The sequence below is a fragment of the Mustela putorius genome, unplaced genomic scaffold (genome assembly GCF_011764305.1).
Source record: "Mustela putorius furo isolate JIRA1106 unplaced genomic scaffold, ASM1176430v1.1 tig00003834_pilon_pilon_pilon, whole genome shotgun sequence".
In the NCBI taxonomy this organism is placed as follows: Eukaryota; Metazoa; Chordata; class Mammalia; order Carnivora; family Mustelidae; genus Mustela; species Mustela putorius.
The window spans coordinates 85,871,149-85,898,930 of NW_025421987.1; the positions used below are offsets into that span (position 1 = coordinate 85,871,149).

Genomic DNA, 27,782 nt, shown 5'->3' on the forward strand with positions numbered 1-27,782 from the left:
TTCTATTATGTTATTCCAAATTGAGGCTCCCAGGAGATGGGTTCACTCCATGGTTCTAAAAGTACATTACAGTGCTCAAAATGGACCAAATTAGGGTTCTGAAAAGTAAAATAGAGATAGGTTTCATTTCTTCTCCCCCTTTTTGTCTTTGTTTAACTTAAGAGTTAATCAGTTTCCTGTGTTAGAAAAGCACTTTGTTGAATGCTTTCCTAAAGTTCTGGAAGGGTCATGTTCCTTTGGATCTTGAACTTAAGTATAAGAGAAAGCTTTCTCACATTGTCCTATTGACTATGTAATGATTCTATTCTATTTTAAGGTTTATTTAAAAATATTAATGATTCAGTCTCAACATCCTAGTCACTTTTTTATTCATCTACTTGGTGTGGTAAGGATTAATTATATGAACTCCAGGGTGTGTTTGTTTTTATGGTAAAATATATATACCATAAAATTGATTTTAACCACTTTAAGTATATAAATCAGTGGCTTGAAGTCTGTGTCATTGTTGTATAACCATCATCACCGTCTATCTTCAGAACTTTATCTTCCTGAACTGAGACTCTGTACCCATTAAACCATAACTCCCCAATACCACCTTTTTCAGCCCCTGACAGCTACCATTCCACTTTCGAATTTGGCTACTTTGAATTTGACTACTTTGGATACTTCATATGAATGGAATCACACAGTATTTGTCCTTTTGTGACTGGCTTATTTTGCTTAGCATGTTTTTAAGGTTCATCCATCTTCTAGCAGGTGTCAGATTTCATTCCCTTTTAAGACTGAATAATATTCCATTTTATGCATATACCATATTTTGTACATCCATTTGTCCATTAACGGACATTTGGGTTGTTTCCACCATTTGCCTCTTGTGAGTAATGCTGCCATGAGAAACCCCAGTGTTTAATTAGAGAAATTAACATGTAAACATGGATACTGCCTGTGGACACTAGATTTTAAAGAACCATGAGCTATTAAAGCACCAGATAAATACATGGACATTTTTGGCTTAGTGGAGGGTTAATTAGATAGTCTAATAAGACTTTATTTATAAACACTATGACATTCCTTCCATGTTTGAAAAATAGAGCCATTTATCTTTTTGTGAGACTTAATTACAGTATCACTAACATTATGATGGTAGTCTTCTGGTACCTCATACATGGGAAAGCCAAGCCAAAACTTCAAGTAATATGACCAACCAAAAAAAAAAGTTACAGTTTGTGTAGCTGAGTGGACTCTTACAGAGCTAGTAAATAAAAGTTGATTCCAAAGTGTTTATTTGAAATGTTCAGGTCCTTTTAGAATTGCTGCAGGCTGGAGGCATAGTTCAGTTTGAAGAGAGTCGGCTCATCCGGATGGCAGAGAAAGCAGAATTGTAAGTTGTTTTCAACGTATACGTTAGTTCCCATATCCTAATTTAGACTTCTCTACCTGGAGGCCCAGTTGATGCATTGCCAATCCTTGATTAAGAAAGCTATATAAATAACAGCAGAAAGCCTAAATGCAAAAGTTCTGGTCTTTCAAGTCTAGAAATTAAGTTACATTTGCGTAAATTAACACTGAGTAAATTTGAAGTGCTTGTGCATTTGTTTTAGTATGAAAATGAAGTAAGTCTTATGATTTACTAGTTTAGTTTTTCTTTACTTAAAATTTCCATTGTTTTATAGATTTTTGTGTAACCTTATTCAAACATATTCTAAACAGTGCAGAATTTGAGATAACAAATAAGATACATTATGTTAACATTTATCTCATTTGTTGACTATTTCATTTGCCATATTTAATTCAACAGAGAAACATCATATAGTTTAATTGATGACTAATATATTAACTGGTTTTATGTGACACATTGTTGCTTTAACATTTATTTTGTACCCAGCTTTGAAATTTCTTCTAACATATAGTATTCATATTCAGCAGCATTTTAAATGTGTATTTAGAGGAATGGCAGCCACTTCTGTCCCTTAAATACTGTAACTTCATTTCACAGTAGAAATAACATCTACTATATTCATTTTTCTTGACACTAACCTCTGTGAGCAAAGCTCTTGAAACAATAAGCTAATAACTGCCTGTCTATTTGGTACTCTGAAATTTTCCCTTTTATGTTATAGCTATCAAATTTGTGAGTTTATGTATGAACGAGAACACCAATATGACAAAATAATTGATTGCTACTTACGTGACCCTCTAAGGGAGGTGAGTTATGAGACTGCTTTACCCTTTTTTTCTTACCCAGTCCTCTCCTCCCCTTATTAGGTAGACATAACTATTAAGTAGGTATAACTATTCAGGAGAAATGTTGGGACATCTGTTTGCTGATTCAATGTTGGGTTTGTTTTTGTTGTTGTTGTTGTTCATTTATTCACCAGGTTTTTATCAAGTGCTTACTATTAGCCCAGTATACACTGATCATTAAAATAGGTCTAGTTGCTGCAACTTTAGAACTTACAATCTAGTGATGGAGACTGACAGTAAGGAAACCAGATACTTAATTATAGATGTGATGAGTGCTTGAGAGGAGAAAATGGGCGCAACTTGGGAAGATATTGGGAAAACTGACTTCTACAGAGAAGCCAGGGAAGGAATCTCAGAGGAGGTGACATAGAGACTGGGTTTTGGAATTTGAGATGAAGCTAGTCAAGCAAAAGCCAGCAGCAAAGTATTGCAGGATAGGGACAAGGATAATAGAGAAGGGCATGATGTGAGATGAAATTAGGAATGTAGATAGGTTCCACCAAAGATAAAAGTATATGATATTCCCTCATTTGGTTAACGAATTGAAATCAAAATTAATTGGAGTGGATTTGCAACTTCCAAGAGTCTACCCTAAACATTAAATTCATTCTCTTTAGTGTCAGTTTTCCAGCAACTTAACTATCTACAAGTGGCTTACCATCTCCAAATAGTAGATACTTACCAAGACTGTTACAGATAGTGGATAGTGATTGACTATTGCTTGAGTGAATGAATGAATAAGTTGCATTGTCTTGTGTTCTTCAGGAAGAAGTCTTTAACTACATTCACAATATCTTATCCATTCCTGGACACAGTGCAGAGGAGAAGCAGTCTGTATGGCAGAAAGCTATGGATCATATAGAGGTGCTGATTCAATTAAAACTTTTGAAACTTCTCCATTTGTATGGATATGACCCAAATCAAGTATACGCTAACTAAGTAACACCCAGTGTCATATAAAGTTGATCGACTTGAGGATTAACATTTTTTTCAGATTATTTATTTCACCTTGTATTCATATTCATAAAGTCCATGTCATAATACAATGTATTCTATCATGACTTCTGAAAATAACCCAAGTTCAATCAGCCGGACGACAAGCTGGAATATTGTGGGTTTTTAGAACCTTAGAATGACTCTGAGAATAGTATTGGTCGTTCTCCCTGAAATGGGATAGGGAGCCATTCCCCCCAGTCACCCAGTGGAATTTTTTACAAACAGTCCTCTAATGTGTCGTTCTCTCAGATGTATTTCTCTCTCTTATGTAACAGAGTGGCGATTCTCATTTTGTTTATACACGCTGTGTTACAAGAATACAGGAATTGACTTTGGAGCAAGAACTTTTTAGAAAACAAGCTTATAGATACCTAAATGGAGAGATTAATGCATGTGTGATGAACATGTGGTCACAGTGCATTCCTAGGAGGGGCCCCAGAATCAGTCCTCCAGTTAGTTTCCTTAGATTCGTCATGTACGCTGCATCTCAAAAATCAACAGAGTTAGCGGGGTTTTTTTAAATCTATTCTGTTTAATGGATCACTGATAATTAAAAAAAACAAAAGTATAATGAAAGATGCCGAGGTAATACTGCTTTGGAGATAACAAATCTATAGCTTTTCTTCTTGTAGCATGGATCCGCTGTGGGTGGAGGAACTTCTGGTGATAGGTTGAGTGCTATAGTGAAAGATACATGATTATTCAGTATCTTTTTTTTTTTTTTAATTTCAGCGTAACAGAATTCGTTGTTTATGCACCACACCCAGCGCTCCATGCAATACTTGCCCTCCCTAATACCCACTACCTGGCTCCCCCAACCTTCTACCCACCGCCCCTTCAAAACCCTCAGATTGCTTTTCAGAGTCCATAGTCTCTCATGGTTCATCGCCCCCTCCAACTTCCCTCAACTCCCTTCTCCTCTCCATCTCCCCATGTCCTCCATGTTATTTGTTATGCTCCACAAATAAGTGAAACCACATGATAATGGACTCTCTTTGCTTGACTTATTTCTTTTTTTGTTTGTTTGTTTGTTTTGTTTATTTATTTATTTATTTATTTTCAGCATAACAGTATTCATTATTTTTTCACCACACCCAGTGCTCCATGCGATCCATGCCCTCTATAATACCCACCACCTGGTACCCCAACCTCCTACCTCCCCGCCACTTCACACCCCTCAGATTGTTTTTCAGAGTCCATAGTCTCTCATGATTCACCTCCCCTTCCAATTTCCCCCAACTCCCTTCTCCTCTCTAACTCCCCATGTCCTCCATGCTATTTGTTATGCTCCACAAATAAGTGAAACCATATGATAATTGACTCTCTTTGCTTGACTTATTTCACTCAGCATAATCTCTTCTAGTCCTGTCCATGTTGATACAGAAGTTGGGTATTCATCCTTTCTGATGGAGGCATAATACTCCATAGTGTATATGGACCACATCTTCCTTTTCCACTCGTCTGTTGAAGGGCATTTCGGTTCTTTCTATAGTTTGGCGACCATGGCCATTGCTTCTTTAAAAATTGAGGTACAGATGGCCCTTCTTTTCACTACATTAGTGTCTTTGGGGTAAATACCCAGTAGTGCAATTGCAGGGTCATAGGGAAGCTCTATTTTTAATTTCTTTTTTTTTTTAAGATTTTATTTATTTATTTGACAGAGAGAGATCACAAGTAGGCAGAGAGGCAGGCAGAGAGAGAGAGGAGGAAGCAGGCTCCCTGCCAAGCAGAGAGCCCGATGCGGGACTCGATCCCAGGACCCCGAGATCATGACCTGAGCCGAAGGCAGCGGCTTAACCCACTGAGCCACCCAGGCGCCCCTCTATTTTTAATTTCTTTTTTTTTTTAATAGATTTTATTTATTTATTTGACAGAGAGAAATCACAAGTACACTGAGAGGCAGGCAGAGAGAGAGAGAAGGAAGCAGGCTCCCTGCTGAGCAGAGAGCCCGATGCGGGACTCGATCCCAGGACCCTGAGATCATGACCTGAGCCGAAGGCAGCGGCTTAACCCACTGAGCCACCCAGGCGCCCTATTTTTAATTTCTTAAGGAATCTCCACACTGTTCTCCAAAGTTGGCTGTACCAACTTTCATTCCCACCAACAGTGTAAGAGGGTTCCCCTTTCTCCACATCCTCTCCAGCACACATTGTTTCCTGTCTTGCTAATTTGGGCCATTCTAACTGGTGTAGGGTGGTATCTCAATGTGGTTTTAATTTGAATCTCCCTGATGGCTAGTGATGATGAACATTTTTTCATGTGTCTGATAGCCATTTGTATGTCTTCATTGGAGAAGTGTCTGTTCATGTCTTCTGCCCATTTTTTGACTGTTTTGTGTGTGTTGAGTTTGAGAAGTTCTTTATAGATCCTGGATATCAACCTTTTGTCTGTACTGTCATTTGCAAATATCTTCTCCCATTCCGTGAGTTGCCTCTTTGTTTTTTTGACTATTTCTTTGCTGTGCAGAAGCTTTTGATCTTGATGAAGTCCCAGAAGTTCATTTTCGCTTTTGTTTCCTTTGCCTTTGGAGACATATCTTGAAAGAAGTTGGGGTAGCTGATATCGAAGAGGCTACTGCCTATGTTTTCCTCCAGGATTCTGATGGATTCCTGTCTCACGTTGAGGTCTTTTATCCATTTTGATTATTCAGTATCTTTAAAAAATTGTTATACATAAGGAAATTGATAAGAAAGGATGAGCTCAGAAACTTTGAGGAAACGTTGCTTGTGATGTGAATTCTTTGTTCGGGTTCCTGACGGTCGTAAAGTTTAGAGAGATGGGAAATGTGCACAGCATCTTACGTGAAACATGTGGTGTGAACGGTGGGGCAGTCAGTCACCAGGTATGTGGTCTGAAGTAATTGCTATGCTTTTTTCATCTGTAGGATTGAGAACATACATGTTACTTAATGTTACCCTATTCCTGCTAACAAAAAATTGAATACATCTTCAAGATGTGGGAAGAATCCAAGAAAATCTTTCTCTGTATACATTATATCTTTTTTCTTTAATCATTTTGTGTTCTTTTTCCTTTCATCATTCCCTTTGTCTTCATAGTTGCATTATGGCTTCTTCTTCATTTTACTTCATCTGCATTACGCAGTGGTTTGAGCACATGGGCTCCAGATACCTGAAAATGAAGCTGTGCCTCGTGATGAATTAATCAATGAGTAAACAAATCATGCAGCAGAAAACTCATACTGGAGAAACAAGAAGTATTTTTTACTGCGCAACAATTACTTCTACGGGTTATTTTCCCCACATCTGCACATATTTTTACCTTGAACTTTATAGTATTTCTTAAGGCTACAATTACAAATACATAGGCTTTTTGTTGAAGAACTTCCATGGCTGCAGTAATGTGAATAAATTCATTGTATAGAGGGAAAGGTCCTCAGAATTTTCTGACAGTAGACACAGTGCATAGATTAGTGGTTCTTAACACTTGAGGGATTATAGAACTCCTGTGAGAATCTAATGAAAGATTTGGATCCATATATTGTTCATATACTGTGCATGTACACAAGCTACATAGTTTTGTTTACAATCTCAAGGATCCACAGACCTCCTAAAAGCTATTCTTAGATTGGGTCTGTGGATTCCGGGTAAAGAATCTCTAGTTTCAGTGGTTTTTCCAATATAGAGAAAACATGTTTCTTTAGATTTTTAAAAAATGTTTTTCATTTTGAGGCACCTGGGTGGCTCAGTCAGTTGAGCATTTGACTCTTGATTTTGGCTCAGACCATGGTCTCAGGTTCAGAGATCGACCCCTGTGTTGGGCTCTGCACCACCCTGTATCTTTTGATTGGAGCATTTAGTCCCTTTGCATTCAAAGTAATTATTGATAGGTCTGTACTTAACTGCCATTTTGTTACTAAGAATTTAGTCCCTTTGCATTCAAAGTAATTATTGATAGGTCTGTACTTAACTGCCATTTTGTTACTAAGAATTTAATCCCTTTGCATTCAAAGTAATTATTGATAGGTCTGTACTTAACTGCCATTTTGTTACTAAAGCTTTTGTAATTTTCCTCTGTTCCTTTCTCTCATGCTCTCTTCTTTCATCGTTTGTTGTTGGCTTTGTGGTATAATTGGATTCTTTGTTCTTTATTTTTTGCATATCTTTTCCTGATTTGGTTTCAAAGCCATGTTATGGGGATTCATCTTCCCATGCAGGCTCCCTGATGCAAGAGTCTGTTTTCCCTCTCTGTGCCTGAGGTATCCATCCCTCCTGTGGACAGTCCTGTTAGTCCATTTAGCTCCCTAGTGTGTCTCTACCTTTCCTACCTGCTTCATTGGGGTCTCTTCCCTATATTTAGCTGTGGAGAGTTTGTTCTGCCAGTCTTTAGGTCATTTTCTGGGTAATTTGCACTAATGTAGGTGTGTAGGTGTTATCTAGTTGTATTGGTAGGAAATGGTAAGCTTAGGGTCCTCTTACTTTGCCATCCTCCCTGCCTGTCAACCTTCTGTACTTCTAAATATATTTTATTATTAACTGGTCAGGTTCTACCAAAAAAAAAAATTATTTTATCCTTATGATAGTGACAGGGATTGCACTAAATCTCTGTTATTTTAAATTTAATTGACATCTTTACCATATTGAGTCTTCCAGTCTATGACCTTGTGGTTATAAGCCTTTATTCAAGAGCTTCTGTAAAGGTTTACAACTTTCTCTATAGAGAAAATAGGTCTCTATTCTTCATTAGATTAACTGTTATAATTTTATATTTTTATGGTAACAGTGCTATTGTTAATGGTTTGTTTTTAATTTTTATTTCCAACATAAGTACGTTTATTATAAGGATTTTTATGGAAGGCTTCTGTTTCTGGTATATTAACAGTTTTTTCATAAATGAGTTTTTTCATCTTTTCTTTCTTAGTATATAGTTATCGTTAATCTTATTGGTATGAAACCAGCCTTGAATTCTGTGGATAAATGTAACTTGATCCTGATAGTATCCTTTTCAAATATTGTTGGACTTTGTTTTTATTTAGGATATTTGTATCAATGTTTATGATTAAGACTTATCTATAGTTATCCTTTTTTGTCCTCTTGAATTTTGGTGTCAAAAAATGTGCTAGTCTCATAAAATGAGCTGAAGTTTTGGTTTTGTTTTGTTTTGTTTCCTGTTCTCTGTAAGAGGTTAATTAATGTTGGCCTTATTTCTTCCTTAAATGGTGAAGCTCTTTGGGCCTGGAGTTTTCCATATGGAATGATTTTTGAGTATTCATTCATTTCCTTAGTGATTACAAATCAACGTAGGTCTTTCTAATTGTTAAGTCAGTTTGTTTATTTATTTATTTATTTATTTTTAAGATTTTATTTATTTATTTGACAGACAGAGATCATAGATAGGCAGAGAGACAGGCAGAGAGAGAGGAGGAAGCAGTCTCCCCGCTGAGCAGAGAGGCCAATGTGGGGCTCGATCCCAGGACCCTAGGATCATGACCTGAGCTGAAGGCAGAGGCTTTAAACCACTGAGCCACCCAAGCGCCCCTGTTAAGTCAGTTTATTAAACAATTTTTTCTAGGAACTATTATCCATTTTGTCTGAATTTTCAAGTTCTTGATATAAATTCGTAATAATTTCTTTTTAATACCTTCAGATTGGTAATAATATCCCCCTTTCATTTGTGTTGTTCATTAGTTGTGCCTTCTCTATTTTGATACGTATTATATAAAAGTAGTCTAAACTATAATTACTTGTGTCTGCTCACTATTATTAAAGAACAGGTACTACACAGAAATATTAGATATATCATCAATGTTGCAGTCACAATAACTTGTCTCATTTTTAATTGAGAATATGCCACATTGATGTGGTGTTGGTCTTTGCATTTTTGCGATGTAAACATACAGTGGGAAGGTTAGAAGAGTAGCCACAGAAACCAAGTTAGAAGAGAGTTTCAGGAAGATAAGTATCAGTAATGTCTAGGAAAGTTCAAGGAGAGGGCAGGTTGGAAGTCTTAAATTTAATAGAAATAGATCTTATTAACAGTGGTAAATAGTTGTCAATTTCTTTGTCTCATTTAAGACTTTTAACCTTAAAATGTTTTAAGACACTCCTTATTTCAAAATCTACCAGCCATTAGGAGTAAAGTTTTCAAATTCTTAGCTGCAAAAATTGCAACTATCCCCTTTTTTTTTCTTTGCTTCAGTTATTACTTTAAGCTCAAGGGTGAAATTCACTGACAGGAAATTTGGGAAAGCTCTTGTTCCTTCTGTTTATCCTGTAGATATCAAGGCTTAAATCCAGAGTTTTAGTGCTTTCATTTTCTAAGCATGAATTACCTTTTATATCAAAATCTAATGTTTTACCTGGCATATTTCTAATTTTGTTCACTTGTAATGTGCCTTTAAATTGGGACCTTATATTGAGGTCTTCTGAAGTGTAGTGTAGAAGCTCATGAAAATACTGAAGTAGGTAATTATGCTTCACATCTATGGAAATTCTATTTAAACTTAACATAAAAGATCATTTTATCTTTTCCTTTCACTTTAGGAACTTGTATCCCTGAGGCCTTGTAAAGCTGCAGAGCTGGTTGCTATTCACTTTTCTGAACAGATTGAAACAGTCATTAAAAAACTTCAGGTAAATATTGCAAAAATACATTGGGAAGAATCATCTAGTGGAGAGACAATTATTGCATATTCACTTAAGAACTTTGTAGTAATTTCCTCAACAGATAGTTGCCGTTTAAGCATTTTCTACACATGGTATGTGTGTATATATATTTGGAAGCAGTTGTGTGATGATCTCTGCATCTGGAAAGAGTTCATCTTTATGTATAATAAATAGTAACATCACCAAAACATTTTTAGAACTATGCCCTGTACTTAATCTAGAATTAGTAATCCATAGAAGATTCCACCCCCCCTTTCTTTTTTTGTTTTCTGCTATAGAAACTACAGCACTATTCTCTTTGAGGTTAATGTTATTTATTATTTATTCAGACTTTTGTCATCCTCAAATTGGGTTAATACTGACTATTTGGAATTTTTCTTGGAAAATCTTTTTTTTTTTTTTTAAGATTTTATTTATTTATTTGACAGACAGAGATCACAAGTGGGCAGAGAAGCAGGCAGAGAGAGAAGGAAGCAGGCTCCATGCCAAACAGAGAGCCCGACGCGGGGCTCAATCCCAGGACCCTGAGATCCCACCCAATCTGAGCCGAAGGCAGAGGCCTAAACCGCTGACCCACCCAGGCACCCCTTTCTTGGAAAATCTTAACTAGAATACAGTTATATTAATGTTGAATATTGAGATGCTCAATTTGAAGTGTGATTTAGTGAACATAGTATTCCACTTGTCACTATTATTGCGGTGCTGATAGTGTGTTTTGCTCACTGTTGTTGGGGCCACAAGTTGTAGGGGTAGGGAACAGAAAAATGACAACATAAAGCATGACCTAGAGTCCTCAAGTGCCCATAATTGTAGGAGGGGGGATAACTATGCAAGAGGAAAGTCAAGGCAGTGAGTGGAGGGCACCTGGCATGAGAGACAAAGATATGGAATCTATTAATTTAAACACTTAACTGTGGCCTCCCCATGTACGACAGGATGGTAGGCTCTGGTTTGCAAATAAGAGTGCAGCTTTTTCTTTAATTTTCCCTATGGAAGAAAGAAGCACTTACATAACATGCAAGGTTATAAGTGCCACACCAGACACGTGGAGAAAGTGTTATAGAAGCAAGAGGAGAGAGAGAGAGAGACTGTCTGAGGCTGGCAAGAGCTCCCAGACATGCCTGGGCTGGGTCTTGAGTGATAGACACCAGTTTTCCAGTCAGAGAATTGAGAATAGCTTTCTAAATAGAGGATTCTGTGTATGTAAAGACTTGAAGGCATGAAACAACATGCATATCCAGAGAATGGCCAGGTCTGTGAAGCCTGACATGCTGGGGGCAGTGATGGGAGGAGCATTCAGGTGAGCCAGAAAAGGTCTGAATGAGGGAGGAGTTAAAGGTATAGGGCCTAGAAACCAGAGTTTGCACTCTGATACTGAACTATCTTATGTGTAGTGCTAAGAAATTATATTTTATCTTCTAGATAACCTAGAGAATTATTAAAGTTTTCCACCAAAAAACATTATCAGATTCATTTTATATAGAAAATTAGTTTTATCATGTAGGGAGTGGACCTGCAAAGAAAGCATATGGAGAACAGAGACCATGTAGGCCAGTTAGAAGGTGAAGGGTCTTGGCAGAAGATGGTGAGGTTGGGGATTAAGTGGCAGTGATATGGATGGGTTCAGGATGTGTTTGTGAAGTAAAACATGTAGGGCTTCAAATGAAGTTGTAGGTGATGGGAGAGGTTAAAAGTGACTCCCAGACATCAGGCTTGGCTGTCCAGCCTGATGAGGTTCTTTAACTCAAGATAAAGACACATCTATGGATTCAAATATTACGTCCTTGCTGTGAACCAGAAACACTGTTTCGTGCCAAGAATATAAAAAACATATACATGTATCCCTGTGCTCGAGGAAGAAGACGGATAAGCCAAAAGACAGTTGCAGAATAGTTGGACTTGAATGAAGATAGAGCATTGCTCAGAATACTGAGGAAGTATGTGAGAGTCAGCCAGTCCATTCTAATGATGAGGGCAGGGGGACATTTCTGCTAAAACTACTCTCAGTCCACAGAACCTCTCCTCTCTTTAAAAAAAGTCGGCAGTTTCTGATGAATCTCCTCATCTTTAGTGCTGTTACTGTCATTTAAAATGTAAGCCTACCCAGTGCAGCATTTTCTATTTTCCTTAGTCTCTCAAGATCCTTAGAGACAGAGAAGACAAGTAAATGAATATAATGTCACTCATCAGACAAATATAAAAAAGCTGAAGTATCATGGATTTTTTTTTAAACTAGCTTTTTGTGGAGTGGTTGTAGAGTCATATACATTTCTTTTAAGGAAATGAAGTGTTTATTTCAGAGATTTACTGAATATGAGAGAATCCCACACAAATTTTATAACGTACCTTTCTTGGTGGCAAGAAATATGCTTCTGACTAATCATTCTGAGAATTCTTAAAATGAAAACAAAAGCCAGAATATTAAGTTATAACCAGAAGGAAGATCATATTAAATAAAACAAAATGATAGACCAGGGAAAAGATAGAAAGTCAAAGAAAATCAAAGACTGATAAATATATTCTAAATGTCACCTTCTAAATTACATTAATCCTTTCCAGTTTTGAGTTCCATGCTTTGTACAGGTAAAGTTTGAATGTATCCAAAAATAAAGAAAAAAGAAAAACTAAGCTATAAATTTTGCTTAGCTTTCTTAAGAACTTAAAAACATTATTTATATTCATAGGGTATTTTAAGGTGTATCTCATTTAATTCTCACCTCTACCCTGTGCAGAAGGCAGAGAAGATATTGCTGTTCTCTTTTTCACATAAGTAAACTGAATTGCTAAGAGAGACAGTGGTTTATACCAAGTCACATAGCAAATAAGTGGAAGAAACAGAACTCAGATTTTATGGCATATTACCTGCTAACATGTTGCAGTGTGTTGTCTCTTCTGTAGTTGATTACATTGGGGGAGTTGATGAACTTTTTTGGTGCTGCTTGATGTTTGGGCCTCAAACTACCCCCCTACTTAGATGATCTCCCAATAGGCTATCCTCACAAGAAGAGGACCAGGTGAGGCAGTGTGAAGCCCTCTGTGTGGCCAGAACACATTGTTATCACAGCAGTTCAGAGCACCTGCCATTCCCAGGGTCCTCCTGCTGAGAACCACTAAGGGGTGTATCTTAGTAGAGGGCCATTGAGGGAGGGGCAGTTAACAATGCACTTGTTTCTTCTGCACTCAAAATAGGATGTGTGACAGTGATTTGAATTACTGGGAGGAAATGACCTCCCAAGGACTCTTTAGAATTTCTTAGATCTGTACAGAAGACTTAATGGAAATTTGTGTACTTTAAAGGGGTTTTCTAGGGGCGCCTGTGTGACTCGGGGGGTTAAAGCCTCTGCCTTCAGCTCAGGTTCATGATCCCAGGGTCCTGGGGTCGAGTCCTGCGTCAGGCTTTCTGCTCGATGGGGAGCCTGCTTCTCCCTGTCTCTCTGCTTGCCTCTCTGCCTACTTGTGATCTCTGTCTGTCAAATAAATAAATAAATAAATCTTTAAAAAGAAATAAAGGGGTTTTCTAGTTTGGCATAGTGTGAAGAATTTGATTTTTTAATGTTTATTTGTATTTTTTGTTGTTTTTTTAATTCAGAACCAGGTTTTGCTTTTCAAATTTCTGAGGAGTCTTCTTGACCCAAGGTATGTTAATAAATTTAAGTTTCTCATTATACACAGATGAAAAATCAAAGGAAATAAATTGAGGTTAAGACTACTGGCCTGGGGCACCTGGGTGGCTCAGTGGGTTAAGCCTCTGCCTTTGGCTCAGGTCATGATCTCAGGGTCCTGGGATCAAGCCCTGCATCGGGCTCTCTGCTCAGTGAGGCGCTTCCCCCCACTTCTCGCTGCCTGCTGGTCTGCCTACTTGTGCTCTCTCTCTGTCACATTAAAGAAATATATATATTTAAAAAAAAAAAAAAAGAGCACTGACCCATTGTGGGGCGCCTGGGTGGCTCAGTAGGTTTAGTGTCCAACTCTTGATTTTTGGCTCAGGTCATGATCTCAGGGTCATGGAGCTTGCTTAAGATTCTGTCTCTGCCCCTCCACTCTCCAAAAAGAGAAAAAAAGAAACTGGCCCACTATATCCAAATAGTATAATCAACTTTTGATTTTTAGTGTTAGTTTGAGTAATAGTTTCATAGATTATAGTAAAATATATGATGAAAGTAGATTATACTGTGAGGGAATGCTTTTCTTTACATTTGAACATAAGCATACATGTTGAGTTGTTATCATTATAAAAAAAATAGTGAATCTGTGCCATGAAGGTGTGTTTTAGGAAGAATTTGCTGCTTATCTAGCTTCCCCTTTCTATCCTAACTTCACTCCTTCCTGTTCCTTATTCCACGCTGTGGATTGATAGCTTTACTTTCAAAGTAAACGGCTAGTTCCCAGCTCACCCCTCAGTTGATTCCCTCTTAAATCCTCCTTTGAGGTGTTAGTTTAAAATAACTTCTTGTGGTGGTGTGAGAAGAGAAGTTTAATTTTTTTTTTTTTTTTTTTTTAGTGCTACTGTGGTACTCATCAAATAAAACTAACCCAGGGAGATGATGAGATTAGTAATGGATTTGTAAGCAAAGCAGCTCTGTGTGTGAGATCTTAATATTTTGCTGTGACTAAGTGGACTATTTGGGAGTTGAGTGGAATAATATTTAACATCCTCTAATACAGTCACTCTGTCTTAACTGGAAGTATGTGTCAGAATCACCTTAGAAACTTGTAAAAATACTGACATCTGGGCCCAAACCCACAGAATCATTGTGGGCAGGAATATTTTTGATGTACATTCAGAGTTAAGCACGAGTGGCAGTGACAGAGCTTTCATGTCAGACATCCAAATTTTCATGTTGTGTTAGAATGTACACCAGCCATTGAAAGCAGTCATTTAGTTACTTTAGTGATAATCACAGTTTGGGTTATTCTGGTATTTGGTGCTATTTTTATATACCAAAATGCCAGTAGTTTTGTTGATTGTAATACTTTTTGAAATCTCCATCATTTGAATTTAGAGCAGACTGGGCTGCATTGAAGTCAGTCATCCACATGTGCATATGCAGATGTTTAGAAAAGCAGTCTGACTATATTCCCTGCACCCCTGTTCAAGACATGTTCATGATGAAGTCTTAGAATATAAATAAGATTCGGTGGGGTGAGGTCTGGAGCCGATGACCAAGAAAGAATTCTTGAGACATCTTTGGTAGAAAATGGTGGTTTATTAAAGCATGGGGACAGGAACCGTGGGCAGAAAGAGCTGCTGCCACCAGGCTGTGAGGAGTGGTCCATTATATGCTTGCAATTTGGGGAGGAGGTTAGGGATGGTGTAAGTCTCTGAGGAGTTTTGGAAGCAAGGTTTCCAGGACCTTGAGGGGCTAGCTATTGTTGGGAAAAAGGTTATTTATTACCAGTAAAAAAACCTTTGTGTGAGACCCTTTAGCTGTATATCAGTGGGCAGTGTGCTTGGGAATGATTGTCAACACTATCTTAGAGGGTCTGGAGATAAAGGAAGTTTCCAAAGGAATTGTTAGAGTAGACTTATAGGATCCTGGTTGAGGGTAGGAGGTCGGTCAGGCTATGATTGCCCTTTGCCCTTATCCCTTAGCAAAGTGTTAAGGTAGAGGCGGTTGAGTCCCTAGAGGAATGTCACTCTGCTGTTTTAAGGGCTTGTCAATGGGTAAGGAAATTTAATAAATTTTCTCCTGCCTTGTTTTCCACATCATTCAAATTACCAGTATTTTAGTTCCCTGTTCTCAGAATATCAAACGAGGCTAGGTACCCTTATTTTTATTTCTGTTCATCATTTGGCTCTCCCTCAGAGCCATTCTGGGCCAACATCTACTTCTATAATGAACTTCTATAATGAACGGGTAGAAACATCTTAGATCAGTTGGGGGCTGATGGGGAAAAGACGGGCGGAGCTGGGAACAGAGATGTGAAGGAAGGGTGGAGGTTCTAGGCAGGCAGAGGAAGGAGCCAACTCCAGCTCCAGCCCTTTCTTCAGATCCTGTGCACCCCTTTTCCCATGGCACAGTTCCTTCTGTTCCTCTCTTGTGCCATGTCCATTCTCCTAGTGATGTGGAAATGTTGGGGTACGGAGCCTCAAGAATTCATTCTTGGGACTTCTTCGGTGCAAAAATGTGTTTTTATAGTATGGGACAGGACCCGGAAGCAGAAAGGGCTACCCTGAGATTGTGAGGAGCAGCTGATTGTACTCTATGGAGTTGGGGGAAGTTTCCAAAAGGATTTTCATATGCTAAAGAAGACTCTTGGGACACTGGCAGCCTAGCTATTGTCAAGCTAAGGTTGTTTTCCCCTCTAGCAAGACATTAACCTTAAGATTGGGAGTTCCTGGAAGAATGTTGTGTTCCACCCACTTCAAGTATCTGTCAGTGGGCTGCAGTTATAAGGAAGTTTAATTTCTTCTACACTTCCTTTGGCCTTTGTTCCCCACCTCACTAGGACCTGGCACCTCTTCCCTTAGAATCATTTATTTGATCAGGTCATTTTTCCCCAACTGTCCTACGTGGAGAGACTCAAGCTAGAAGGACAGAGGAAGTTCAGCTTTGTGTTTGGTCTTTCCTCACATGTAATAAAATATAGAAGGTAATATCGACCAAATCGTACTTTCCATAAATAAAAAAAAATACCAATATTAGGTTATATAAATATCAATACAATTCAATACTCGGAATGACTGATTTTCCACCACATTTTAGCTTTTCAAAATAAATATGCTTTTTGAATAATCTGAAAAAGGCATTAGAGTATTGTCAGGTTCTGGGAAACAAGAGAGTATGGAAAAGATACTAAGAGGAAAAAGAACGCAAGAATACATAGACTGGAAATTGCCTGCCTGGTGGTTTTCACCGGCAGATAGTGGAGGCTGTTCTTGCCTTTGATTCTTCCCTTTCTGTCCTTTCGCAATAGATATACATATTTTTTAAACAACTGGGTTCTCCCCCCACCACTCAAGAAGCTCTTTCAGCAGCATTTTGGCAAGATAGGAAAATTAAAGAGAAGAGTCATTTTCATATAGAGATTGTTTGTATATGTATGTTGTGTCAGAATATTGCCTTTCTTTTTTTTTTTTTTTTTTTAACTTTTGCCCACAAAACCCGAGTTGATAGGGTCCTGTGTGTGTGTGTGTCTTCAATTTAACATTTACAAATACTCGTTGAGTTATTTTATTTTGGCCTTTATTTTTAAAAATTAAAAAAATAAAAAATAAAAATAAAAAAGCCTTTTATTTTGTCTATAGCATTTTTAAAGGGACAAATCATCTATTTTGAGTTCTTACATATATTTTTCTGTTGTCTTTATTCAATTTTTCTATGTTATCTTTACTATGTAAATGATGTCCTCAGTAGAATTAATTGACATACAGAGATATTGGTGGCATCTGTACATAGAAAGATTAGATAGTTTTTGGTGGGGGAGTTAATCCTACAGAAGCAAATTACTTGCCTGAATTGAGGCCAACAGCTTGGGAGAGAACGGATTTGCATTCTCTTCCAATTCCCTTCTTTGGGACAGCTGCTCCACAAAGCTCACCCCACCCCCACTCCCTGTGTGCTCTCCTGCCAGGCCAAGCATTCTCCTGGGAGTTCTTCTGATGTATTTACAACCAGATGTAGGCCTTTTGTGCAGTGGGGATGCTTGAAGGATAATACAAAAGGACATTGATGATTTTTGTGGGGCTATGAGCTACATAAGGAATAAAGAGAATGTGCGAGTATATTTATATTCACAATATTTTCTTCAGTACACTTCTCTTGGTAATGTCGATTTAGCTTTTGTCAGCCATGTCCTGGAGGCCTCTGAAATATGTGGTATGGTTTTCTTGTAGGGGAAAAAAAAACCCACATAGAAGTCACATTGTATTTCTAATCTTTAATCAAAATAAAGTAAAAATTGAGCATAACTAAGAAAATTAGTAACATAGATTATGGAAATGGTTATATCTTGGATTTAAGTTGAACCTGTGTTTCTGTGGGTAATTTTGAAAGGATATTTTAACATATTAACATTCATTGTTGAAATAACATATTTCAAAATTAAAATAAAAAATTAGAACGTTATAGGGGCACCTGGATGGCTCAGCAGATTAAGCATCCAATTCTTGATTTCAGCTCATATGAGATGGAGCCACTGCATGGGGAGCCCCTGCTCAGCAGTGAATCTGCTTGAGGTTCTTGCCCACCCCCCCCCCACAACTTCTGCACCCCGCCCCCCCCCTGCAGCATGCGGACAAGCACACACTCTCTCTAAAATAAATAAATCTTTTAAAAAATTAGAATATTGGGACGCCTGGGTGGCTCAGTTGGTTAAGTGGCTGCCTTCGGCTCAGGTCATGATCCCAGCGTCCTGGGATCGAGTCCCACATCGGGCTCCTTGCCCCGCAGGGAGCCTGCCTCTCCCTCTGACTCTGCCTGCCACTCTGCCTGTGCTCTCTCTCTCTCTTTGACAAATAAATAAATATCTTAAAAAAAAAATTAGAATATTATGTTCATGAACTTTGACAAAGGAAAATTCATTTCTACTCAAACGACTTCCTATCAGCTCATCCACGCTTAGCACCAGATACCATAGTGTTAGGATAAATTAGAATATTATGTTCATGAACTTTGACATAGGAAAATTCATTTCTACTTGAATGACTTCTTATCAGCTTGTCCAGGTTTACCACCAGATATCATACTGTTAGGACAAATTTTGTTCTGCACTTCAGAGGTTCTTCTGGTTGGACTAAGAATCAAATTGACATGAATCAGATTAACAGGAGAAAAATTTAATTTCATATGTCTGAAAACTACATATACATGAGAGTATCAAAGACAGAAAGGTAAAATGAAGTGTATATTGCCGGCGTGGGCTAAGGAATGGGATAGAAGGACCTGGGGCTTCTGAGGGGAGGGGGGCAATTCACAGGGCAAGAAGAAGAGCAAATGTTTAGTATTTAGGTGTTTGCCCTGCCATACAGATTGGTCACTCAGATAAAATTTATCTCTGATAATAACTCTTACTCTGAGAAAGGCTCTCAATTTAGATTCTTTTAGGTAGCTAATGGAGGGGCAGAATTTCTCTTTAGCTCACAGGGCCTTGATTGCCTTTAGCTCAAAATAGTCCATATGCCATAGAAACCCATTTTGAGGAGACTTGTTCTGAACCCTTCAGTGTCTTTGGTTAGTACTTTGCCAGCAGCTCAGGTTAAGTCTTTTAAATCATAACATATCATTTCCTAATCTCCAGGCCTTGCAGGTGGATGGATGGATTATAGTGAGGAAGCAAGAAAGAAAATAGTGTACATGTGTTTATTTTTTATTCCTTTATTCAAGACTTCTTTATAATGAAATTGCTGTCTGCTAAGTACTACGCTAGAAGTTGAAATGGCTCAAAATTGTACTTACTTCTTCTCAATCCAAACCTGCTGCTTTTATTATTATCTCTCCTAGCAAATGGCATTATCTGCCCATTTATTTCATTTAACAATTTACTGAGTAACTACAGCATGCTAAGCACTCTGACAGGCATGGAAGATGAAATAGTGAATAAGATGGGGCCCTGCCTTAAGGGAATTTACACTCTAATGGAGGAAATAGATAAGTTAGCAGGCAATTTCCTTCAAGTGTTTTAAATAAAATTCTGAAAGTGATGATGGATTCTTCACTTTGCTTTACCCGCTCCACTCCACCTTCTCAGCCACACCACACAGAACCAGTCATGATGTCAGCCTCTTGGGGGCCTCCTGTCTGTATGGGCTTCTCTGTTCTCTCCCCCACTGCCCTAGTTTAGCGGCACAGTATCTCTCTCCTGATCCCTCCTGCTGGCCTCCTAACCACCTTCTTGATTCTCCTTCCATTTTTAAAGAGGCAAAGTTCTCCTTCTCAAAGTTCTTTCCCTTCCCTTATCCGAGACAAAATACAAACTCCTCATGGCCCTCTTTGATGTGATTCAGGCATATCTGTCCAGCTTCATTTTCTTCCTTGTTCCCATTTCTCTTTGCCCCTGTATTCCTTGGCAGTACTGGCCTGTTTGCTCAGAGGAGGCACTACATGTTGTCATTTCTCTCTTTGCCTGTGCGTTTCTCCATTAGACCACTTTGTTATCTCAAGAGCAGTTTAATATATGTATTTTGTGTGTGTGTGTATACACATATACATATATATATATATATATATATATATATATATATATATATTTAGTTTGTATATGTTATTGAGAGCTCTCAAGTTACACATATGCTTTGATCCAGTGATTCAGTTTTGGAAAATATTTTTTAAGGAAATAGTGTGAAAGAAAAAAGTAGTTAATATTAAATTACCCATATTAGCATTTACATAGTAAAAAAGCTATTTTAAAAAGAAGATGGGGGAGTAAAGGCCATATATGAAAGACCCACAGCTAATATCATCCTCAGTGGGAAAAAATGGAGAGCTTTTCCTGTATGGTCAGGAACACAGCAGGGATGTCAGCTCTTTCCACTGATGTTCAACATAATACTGAAGTCCTAGCCTCCATAATCAGACAACAAAAAGAAATAAAAGGCATGCCGATCAACAAGGAAGAAGTCAAACTTTCACTCTTCTCAGAAGAGGACATGATATTCTATGTAGAAAGCCTGAAAGACTCCACCAAAAGATTTGCTAGAACTGATACATGAATTCAACAAAGTTGCAGGATATAAAATCAACAGAAATCTCTTGTCCTTTGTATACCAATAATGCAGCAGCAGAAGGAAAAATCAAGGAATCGATCCCATTTACAGTTGTACCAAAACCCATAAGATATCTAGGAGTAAATCTAACCAAAGAAATAAAAGATCTGTACTCTGAAAACTGTAGAACACTTATGAAAGAAATTGAGGAAGACACAAAGAAGTGGAAAAACATTCCATGCTCATGCATTGGAAGAACAAATATTAAAATGGCTATACTACCCAAAGCAGTCTATACATTGAATGAAATCCCTGTCAAAATAACACCATCATTTTTCATAGAGAACCAGGTAATTCTGAAATGTGTCCAGAACCAGGAAAGACCCTAAATAGCCAAAGGAATTTTGAAAAAGAAAAGCAAAGCTGGTGCTGTCACTATTCCAGACTTCAAGTTATATTATAAAGTTGTAGTTATTAAAACAGTATGTTGGGGCACCGGGGTGGCTCAGTGGGCTAAAGCCTCTGCCTTCTGCTCAGGTTGTGATCCCAGGGTCCTGGGATCGAGCCCCGTGTTGGGCTCTCTGCTCAGTGGGGAGCCTGCCTCCCCCTCTCTCTGTGCCTGCCTCTCTGCTTACTTGTGATTTCTGTCAAATAAATAAATAAAATCTTAAAAAAAAAAAAAGTATGTTACTGGCACAAAAACAGGTACCTACGTCAATGGAACAGAATAGAGAAGCCAGAAGTGGACCCACAATAGCTTATCTTCGACAAAGCAAGAAAGAATATCTAATAGAAAAAAGACATTCTCTTCAACAAATAATGTTGGGAAAATTGGACAGCTACTTGCAGGAGAATGAAACTAGACCACTTTCTTATACCATACACAAAAAATAAATTTAAAATGGATGAAAGACCTAAGATAGGCAACCAAAATGTGAAATAGGAAATAAAAATCCTAGAGGAGAGCACAGGCAGCAATTTCTTTGACCTTGCTGTAGCAACCTCTTACTTGATACATCTCTGGAGGAAAGGGAAAACAAAAGCAAAAATGAACTACTGGGACTTCATCAAGATAAAAAACTTGTGCACAGCAGAGGAAACAACCAACAAAACTAAAAGGCAGCCTGTGGAATGGGAGAAGTTATTTGCAAATGACATATTGGATAAAATCTATAAAGAACTTCTCAAACTCAACACCCCCAAAATAATCCAGTTAAAAATGGTCAGAAGACATGAACAGACATTTCTGCAAAAAAGACCTGCAAATGGCCAACAAACACACGGAAAAATCCTCAAGATCACTCATCATCAAGGAAATACAAATCAAATACAGAATGAGATATCATTTCACACCTATCAGAATGGCTAAAAATTAACTCAGGAAACAACAGATGTTGACAAGGATGGAGAGAATGTGGAACCCTCTTACACTGTTGGTAAGAATGCAAACTGGTACAGCCATTCTGAAAAACAGTATGGAGGTGCATCCAAAAGTTAAAAGCAGAACTCCCCTATTGAGCAATTGCATTACCAGGTATTTACACAGAGGATACAAAAATAGTGATTCAGTGGGGCACATGCATCCCCTGATATTTATAGCAGCATTATCAACAATAGCCAAATTATGGAAAGAGCCCAAATGTCCATTGGCTGATGAATGGCTAAAGATGTGGTGTATAGATATACTATGGAATATTACTCAACCATCAAAAAGAATGAAATATTGCCATTTGCAATGATATAGATGGAACTAGAGTGAAAATTATGCTGAGTGAAATAAGTCAGTCAAAAACAAATTTTAAGGCTTTGTGTGGCTTTTATAATCCTACCCTTTCTTTTCTATTTATGTTACTATTTTTTATTCATTGCTTTTATTCCCCTTGCTTTTTTTTTTTTTTTTTTTTTTTTTGGTCTTGGTATTCTACCATGGTTTTAATTGAGCATTTTATATGATTCCACCTTTTTCTCTTCTCTTAGTATATCAGTTATGTATTTTTATTTTAGTGGTTTTCTTTTAGTTTGCAATATACATATATAAGTAATCCATGTCCAATATCAACACCATAGTTCCCAGACATAGGATCAGTGCCTTATGTCAGAGGATTCCTAATTCCTTCCTCTTGTCCCTTTTAACATTGCTGTCATTCATTTCACTTATCCTTAAGTTATAATCACTGACTACATTGTTAATATAACTATTTTGGGCAGACTGTTTTCTGTTAGGTCAGTTAAGAATAAGAAAAATAAAACATTTCATTTTGTCTTCATTTATTCCTTCCCTAATGCTCTTTCTTTACGTAGATCCAAATTCATGACCTATCTCATTTTTCTTCCGTTTGAGAAACTTCTAACATTTCTTGAAAGGCAGGTCTACTGATGACATATTCTCACAGTTTTTGTCTGTCTCAGAAAGTATTTTCTCTTTCACTTTTGAGAGCGAATTCTGCTGGATACAGAATTCTAGGTTGATGGGTTTTTTTCTTTCAACACTTTAAATACTTCCATTTCCTCTCTTCTTGCTTGCATGGTTTATGAGAGAAGTCTGGTATAATTTTATCCTTGGTCCTCTACAGGTAAGGTGTTTTCCTTCCCTCTGACTTCTTTTAAGATTTTCTCTTTGTCTTTGATTTTCTGCAGGTTGAATATGATATGCCCAGTTATATATTTTTGCCATTTGTCCTAGTTGGTATTCTCTGAGCTTCATGAGGGGTAGTTTGGTATCTGTTATTAATTTGGGGGGAAATTCTCAGTCATTATTGTTGCAAATATTTCTTCTGTCCCATATTCTCTTTTTCTTAGGTGTTACTTTTATACTTGTCCGCCAGTTCTTGGATATTCTATTCTGAGCCCCACTGGCCACAGTTTTGTTTTGTTTTGTTTTGTTTTTTCCTTTGTATTTCAGCTTAGAAATTTCTTCGATGTGTTACTGACATACCTTGCTCAGCTGTGTCTAGGCTGTTGGTGAAGCCATCATAGGAATTCATTTTATTCAGTGTTTTTCATTTCTAACATTTTCTTTTGATTCTTTCTTAGAGTTTCCATTTCTCTATTTACTTTACTCATCTGTTATTACATGTTGCTTTTTCCTTTACAGCCCTCAGCATATTAATCATAGTTGTTTTAAATCCTGTCTGATAAATCCAGTTTGGTTTGGTTTGATGTTTGCTGAATCTCTTCAGACTGTATCCTTTCTTTCTTAGGATGTTCTTTTAAATTTTTCTTGAAAGCTCGAAATGAGGTACTGCATGAAAGGAACTGACACAACTAGGCCTTTGGTATGACTTTTTAATGTTATCTGGCTCGGAATGAGGCTACGCTTACTGCTTACTATAGCCGTAGTTGTCTGAGGGTGAAAATTCCGTGGGTGTCCTCGTTTTTGTTTCCCTGGTTGTCTTTGGCTTTCCCTAGAGACTTTTCCTAAAGTCCAAGCTGTGTGTTCTTTCAGTTGTATTTCCCTATTATATAGGCATGCCCTGTTGATGTGGTAGTGAGGTATGGTGAAGGGGAGGTATTCCATAGTCCTGTGTGATTCGTTTACACTCTTTTGGTGAGTTGTGTCTCTGGGTAGTGACCCTCCCAAGTACTTCTCAGTAGCCCCTCTGCCCTTTAAGTGAGACAGAAAGGCTAGAAAGGGCTGGACTTGGGTTATTTCTCTTCCCTCAGCTTGTTTAGGCTCGAGTGAGCTAATTCTCCTTTAGGGCAGTTGTATTCGCTTGCTAGGGCTGCCTTAACAAAGCACACAACTGTGCGACTTAAACAACAGAAATTTATTGTCTCCATTTTGGAGGCTAGAAATCCAGGAACAAGTGGTGGCAGGGTTGTGTCCTTCTGAGGGCTGTGAGAAGGAGCCTGTTCCATGTTTCTCTTCTAGCTTCTGGTGATTTGCTGGCAATCTTTGTCATTCCTGAGCTTGCAGAAGCCATCACCCTGATTTTAGCCTTCATTTTCACATGCATTCTCCTTATACGTACGTCTGTGTCAAAATTTCCCCTTCTTTTAAGAACACAAGTCATACTGGATTATGAGTTAGCCCTCCTCCAGCATTACCTCATTCTGATATAACTAATAATATTGACAAAGTGGCTGTTTCCAAATAAAGTCACATTGTGAGGTACTGGGAGTTAGGACTTCAACCTGTGAATTTGTAGGGGGCCTAAGTCCACAACAGTAGGCCTTGTTAAGAACAAAATGCTCTGGATCTATTTTTAAATGGCTACTTTTCTTCTCCACTGGAAGCCTGACTGGATTTTTCTCTAGTCTTCACTGTGAGAACCTGGTGGCTCCTCAGATAAAATTCAAGACAATGTGGGAACTCCCTCACAATCCCTGAAGACTTGGCTCCCTAGAATTTAAACCTTAAATTTGTCCACAGTGAATCTCTGGCATTTTGTCATTTCTAGTTGAGGTTTTCCTACTGTAGTACTGGCTCCAGCAGCAGTGGTCTCTGCTCCTGGCCTCTACTCCAGTGGGCACTGGTTATTTATAGCCACCTGCCTGTTGCTCTCTAATTCAGGGGTGGCAGTTTGCCCTAGGACCTCAGCTCTCAGGCAGATTGAAGAAGAGGTGTTGATTTTCGGTTTATTCAGCACTTTTCCTGTGAGGATGGAAGTGTTAACTTCCAAGCTCTTTCCATGCCAGATCAGAAATGAAATGCCTTTGTTCTCTCTATGTTCAACATTATATGTGGATATCACATTAGATTTATAGTAGGCCGACCCAGGATCAGTTCAAAAACAGTTTCTGAAAACCATATAAAGAATGTCCCTGTGGCAGGGTCACAGAACTGCATCTCTTTTGTCTCCAGTTGTGTCTGTCACTTTGGGGAGAGAATGGCATCTCGAGTCTCATCCAGACCTGGAAATGCCCCAGGTTGGGTATTATGCTGAGGTGACAGGGCCTGCCCCTTTCCAGGCTTTCTTTGATTTAGGCCGCATTGAAACAATTCTTGCTAGTGGGATTACTGGTGGATTTTAGTATGAAGGAGAGCTCGGCAGGGCAAGAAAATACACATTGCAGATAATCTCAGCATTTGGTTCTTACTCTCACCATGAATAGTGGTATTTTGGAAGAATTGTTTGAGCTTACCCTCTGAGTTTTTAATCAAAGTCTGTACAGCATTGGAATGATCCAGGCACTCTTTATACATGATAAGGTTATGGAGCGAAATTAATTTTCTAGGAAAATCATTAGGCTCTTATTTCTGTTAGCTTATAAAAGCCATTTTTCCTGCTAATGCAGGAGAACATTCAAAACAGTGCCTTCTTTTTTGTGAGTATCAGAGATAAAAAGAATTCTATTAAGATTGGGGGAGGACATTTTGACACTTGAGTAGCAGTCAGACTGGGAAATGAAAAGTGAACAAGTCCCCTGCAGATCTAGCTTACATTTGCTCTTAGGTCGATTGGATATGGCAGAATATTTGCCATTAGATACAATGGTGCGCTTGCCTGCTTTGCTCTGTGCCTCCTATGAGCTGATAAGGGAGTGTGGCTGTTCTGTGTGAGGACTACTGGCTGCTCTGCACGAGGTAGAGGGCCATCCTGGAGATACGAGCTACTACATTCTTTCTTGCCACAGGACAGGTTTCCATCTAAGCCTCTCCTATCCAGTTTGCGGGACTTACTGTTGGTACAATTCCATATATATTTTGTAGGTACTGTCTTTGCTATCTTTAATGATCCCACTTAACAGTGTTTACCAGGCAGATGGGCACATTCATTGTTTTGTTCGAATGACATGGGATTACATTGTGGGCTTTTTTTTTTTTTTTTTTTATCGGAGTTGGGGGTTAGGCTCAAAAGGAGAGGGAGAGAATCCTAGGCAGTGTTCACGCTCAGCTTAGAGCCCAACGCAGGGCTCATTCCCACAACCCTGATATCGTTACCTGAGCCGAAATCAAGAGTTGGGTGCTTAACCAGCTGAACCACCTAGATGCCCCTCCACTGTGGCATTTTTAACTTGGAATGTATATGAAAAGCTGGAAGTTCAGCCTAACAACCTTGTAAAACAACTTGATGAGAACGAAGACCTCAGGGAGAATAATTGCTTTTACTCTTTTGTGTTTTGAGTGATGTATTTGAGTTCTCAGTCTAAAAGGTACCACGTAGTCATCAATATGCTACCACCCGGATTTATGGGGATGAGCAGGGAATTCAAGCAGGCAGGATTTAGTCTAAGCTGAGGTAGCCCTAAATTGTCAAAACAAGTTATAGGGAGACTGTGAAATTCTCTTCCTCAGAAATCTCGAGTAGTCTAGACTGGCCTATTTTTGTGCAATATTTAGAGTGAAGGAGAGAGACTGGACTAGACTTTCCTCGTCCCCATGCAACATTTATTTTCTTTGTCAAATTTTTTAAAGAAAATTTGAATTTGAGTCATTTTAATGATGTAATTTATTTAAAACTGAAACATAGTTTATCCTTCCCCCGAAATAGCGAAATGTACTACAAGATCATAATTTTGAATTATTTTCACAACCCAAGTAAGGATGAATGTTTTCCCAAACGTGAATTTTGGTGCATGGTTGGTGTGTGTGTGTGTGTGTGTGTGTGTGTGTGTGTTTGACAAGGCATGTGTATGCTTTCTTTTAGAGCGGACAAGAGAAAAGTCTTGTGTGTGCCTTGTAAAATTCTACCTTTTATATATACTTAAATGTTCATATCTGTAAGTCAGGGCTATTATTAAAATATTAAAGTTAATATTAAAATACTTAAAAAGTAGATGAGGTTTATGTCTAAAATACATAATTTTGATAAAGTTAGCAGTGGCAAAGCAGGTGGCTAATAGAAGAGTAACAGAAGTAGCTTTGAGAAATGGATGTAACAAATGGTATGTGTGTACCAGAATGATAAGCAATAGTCAGAAATGGATATAAATTCATTAATGTTAGCTTATTTATTAAAGTTTTGATTATATTGATGTTGCCTGGTCATCTTCCAGCAGACTTATTATTTCCCTCCCAAATGAATGCATCACAGTCTGAGAGATTTGCTTGGTTTGATGCATAGTCACACCTTCAGTACTTATAAAGAGTTTTGTCAGTAAATGCTCTGGAAAGAATCAACTACCAGATTCATTGGCAGATGCTAATGTCTAGTCTTAATTTGCTCCATAATTTTGCATTTATAAGACATATTAACAAGTCTGATGTAGATAAAGTATTAGCACTACCTACAGTGTGGTATGAACATCTGAAAAGAACACTGGCTTACCTTAACGTCAAGGATCATTGATTAGCATTCCCTTTTTCTTTTCCTGAGCATTCTGTTGAGACA

General features: G+C 38.1%; 1 protein-coding gene across 4 annotated transcripts in view; it reads left to right on the forward strand.

Moving 5' to 3' along the window:
- Positions 1–27,782, forward strand: part of VPS8 (VPS8 subunit of CORVET complex) — a 246,980-nt gene that overhangs the window by 135,368 nt on the left and 83,830 nt on the right. For all 4 annotated transcript variants that reach the window (XM_045088704.1, XM_045088707.1, XM_045088706.1 and 1 more), the window contains 5 exons: positions 1,299–1,381; positions 2,121–2,205; positions 3,010–3,108; positions 9,741–9,830; positions 13,453–13,499. In XM_045088704.1, the coding sequence (XP_044944639.1) occupies positions 1,299–1,381; positions 2,121–2,205; positions 3,010–3,108; positions 9,741–9,830; positions 13,453–13,499 (404 nt within the window). The remainder of the gene's footprint in view (positions 1–1,298; positions 1,382–2,120; positions 2,206–3,009; positions 3,109–9,740; positions 9,831–13,452; positions 13,500–27,782) is intronic.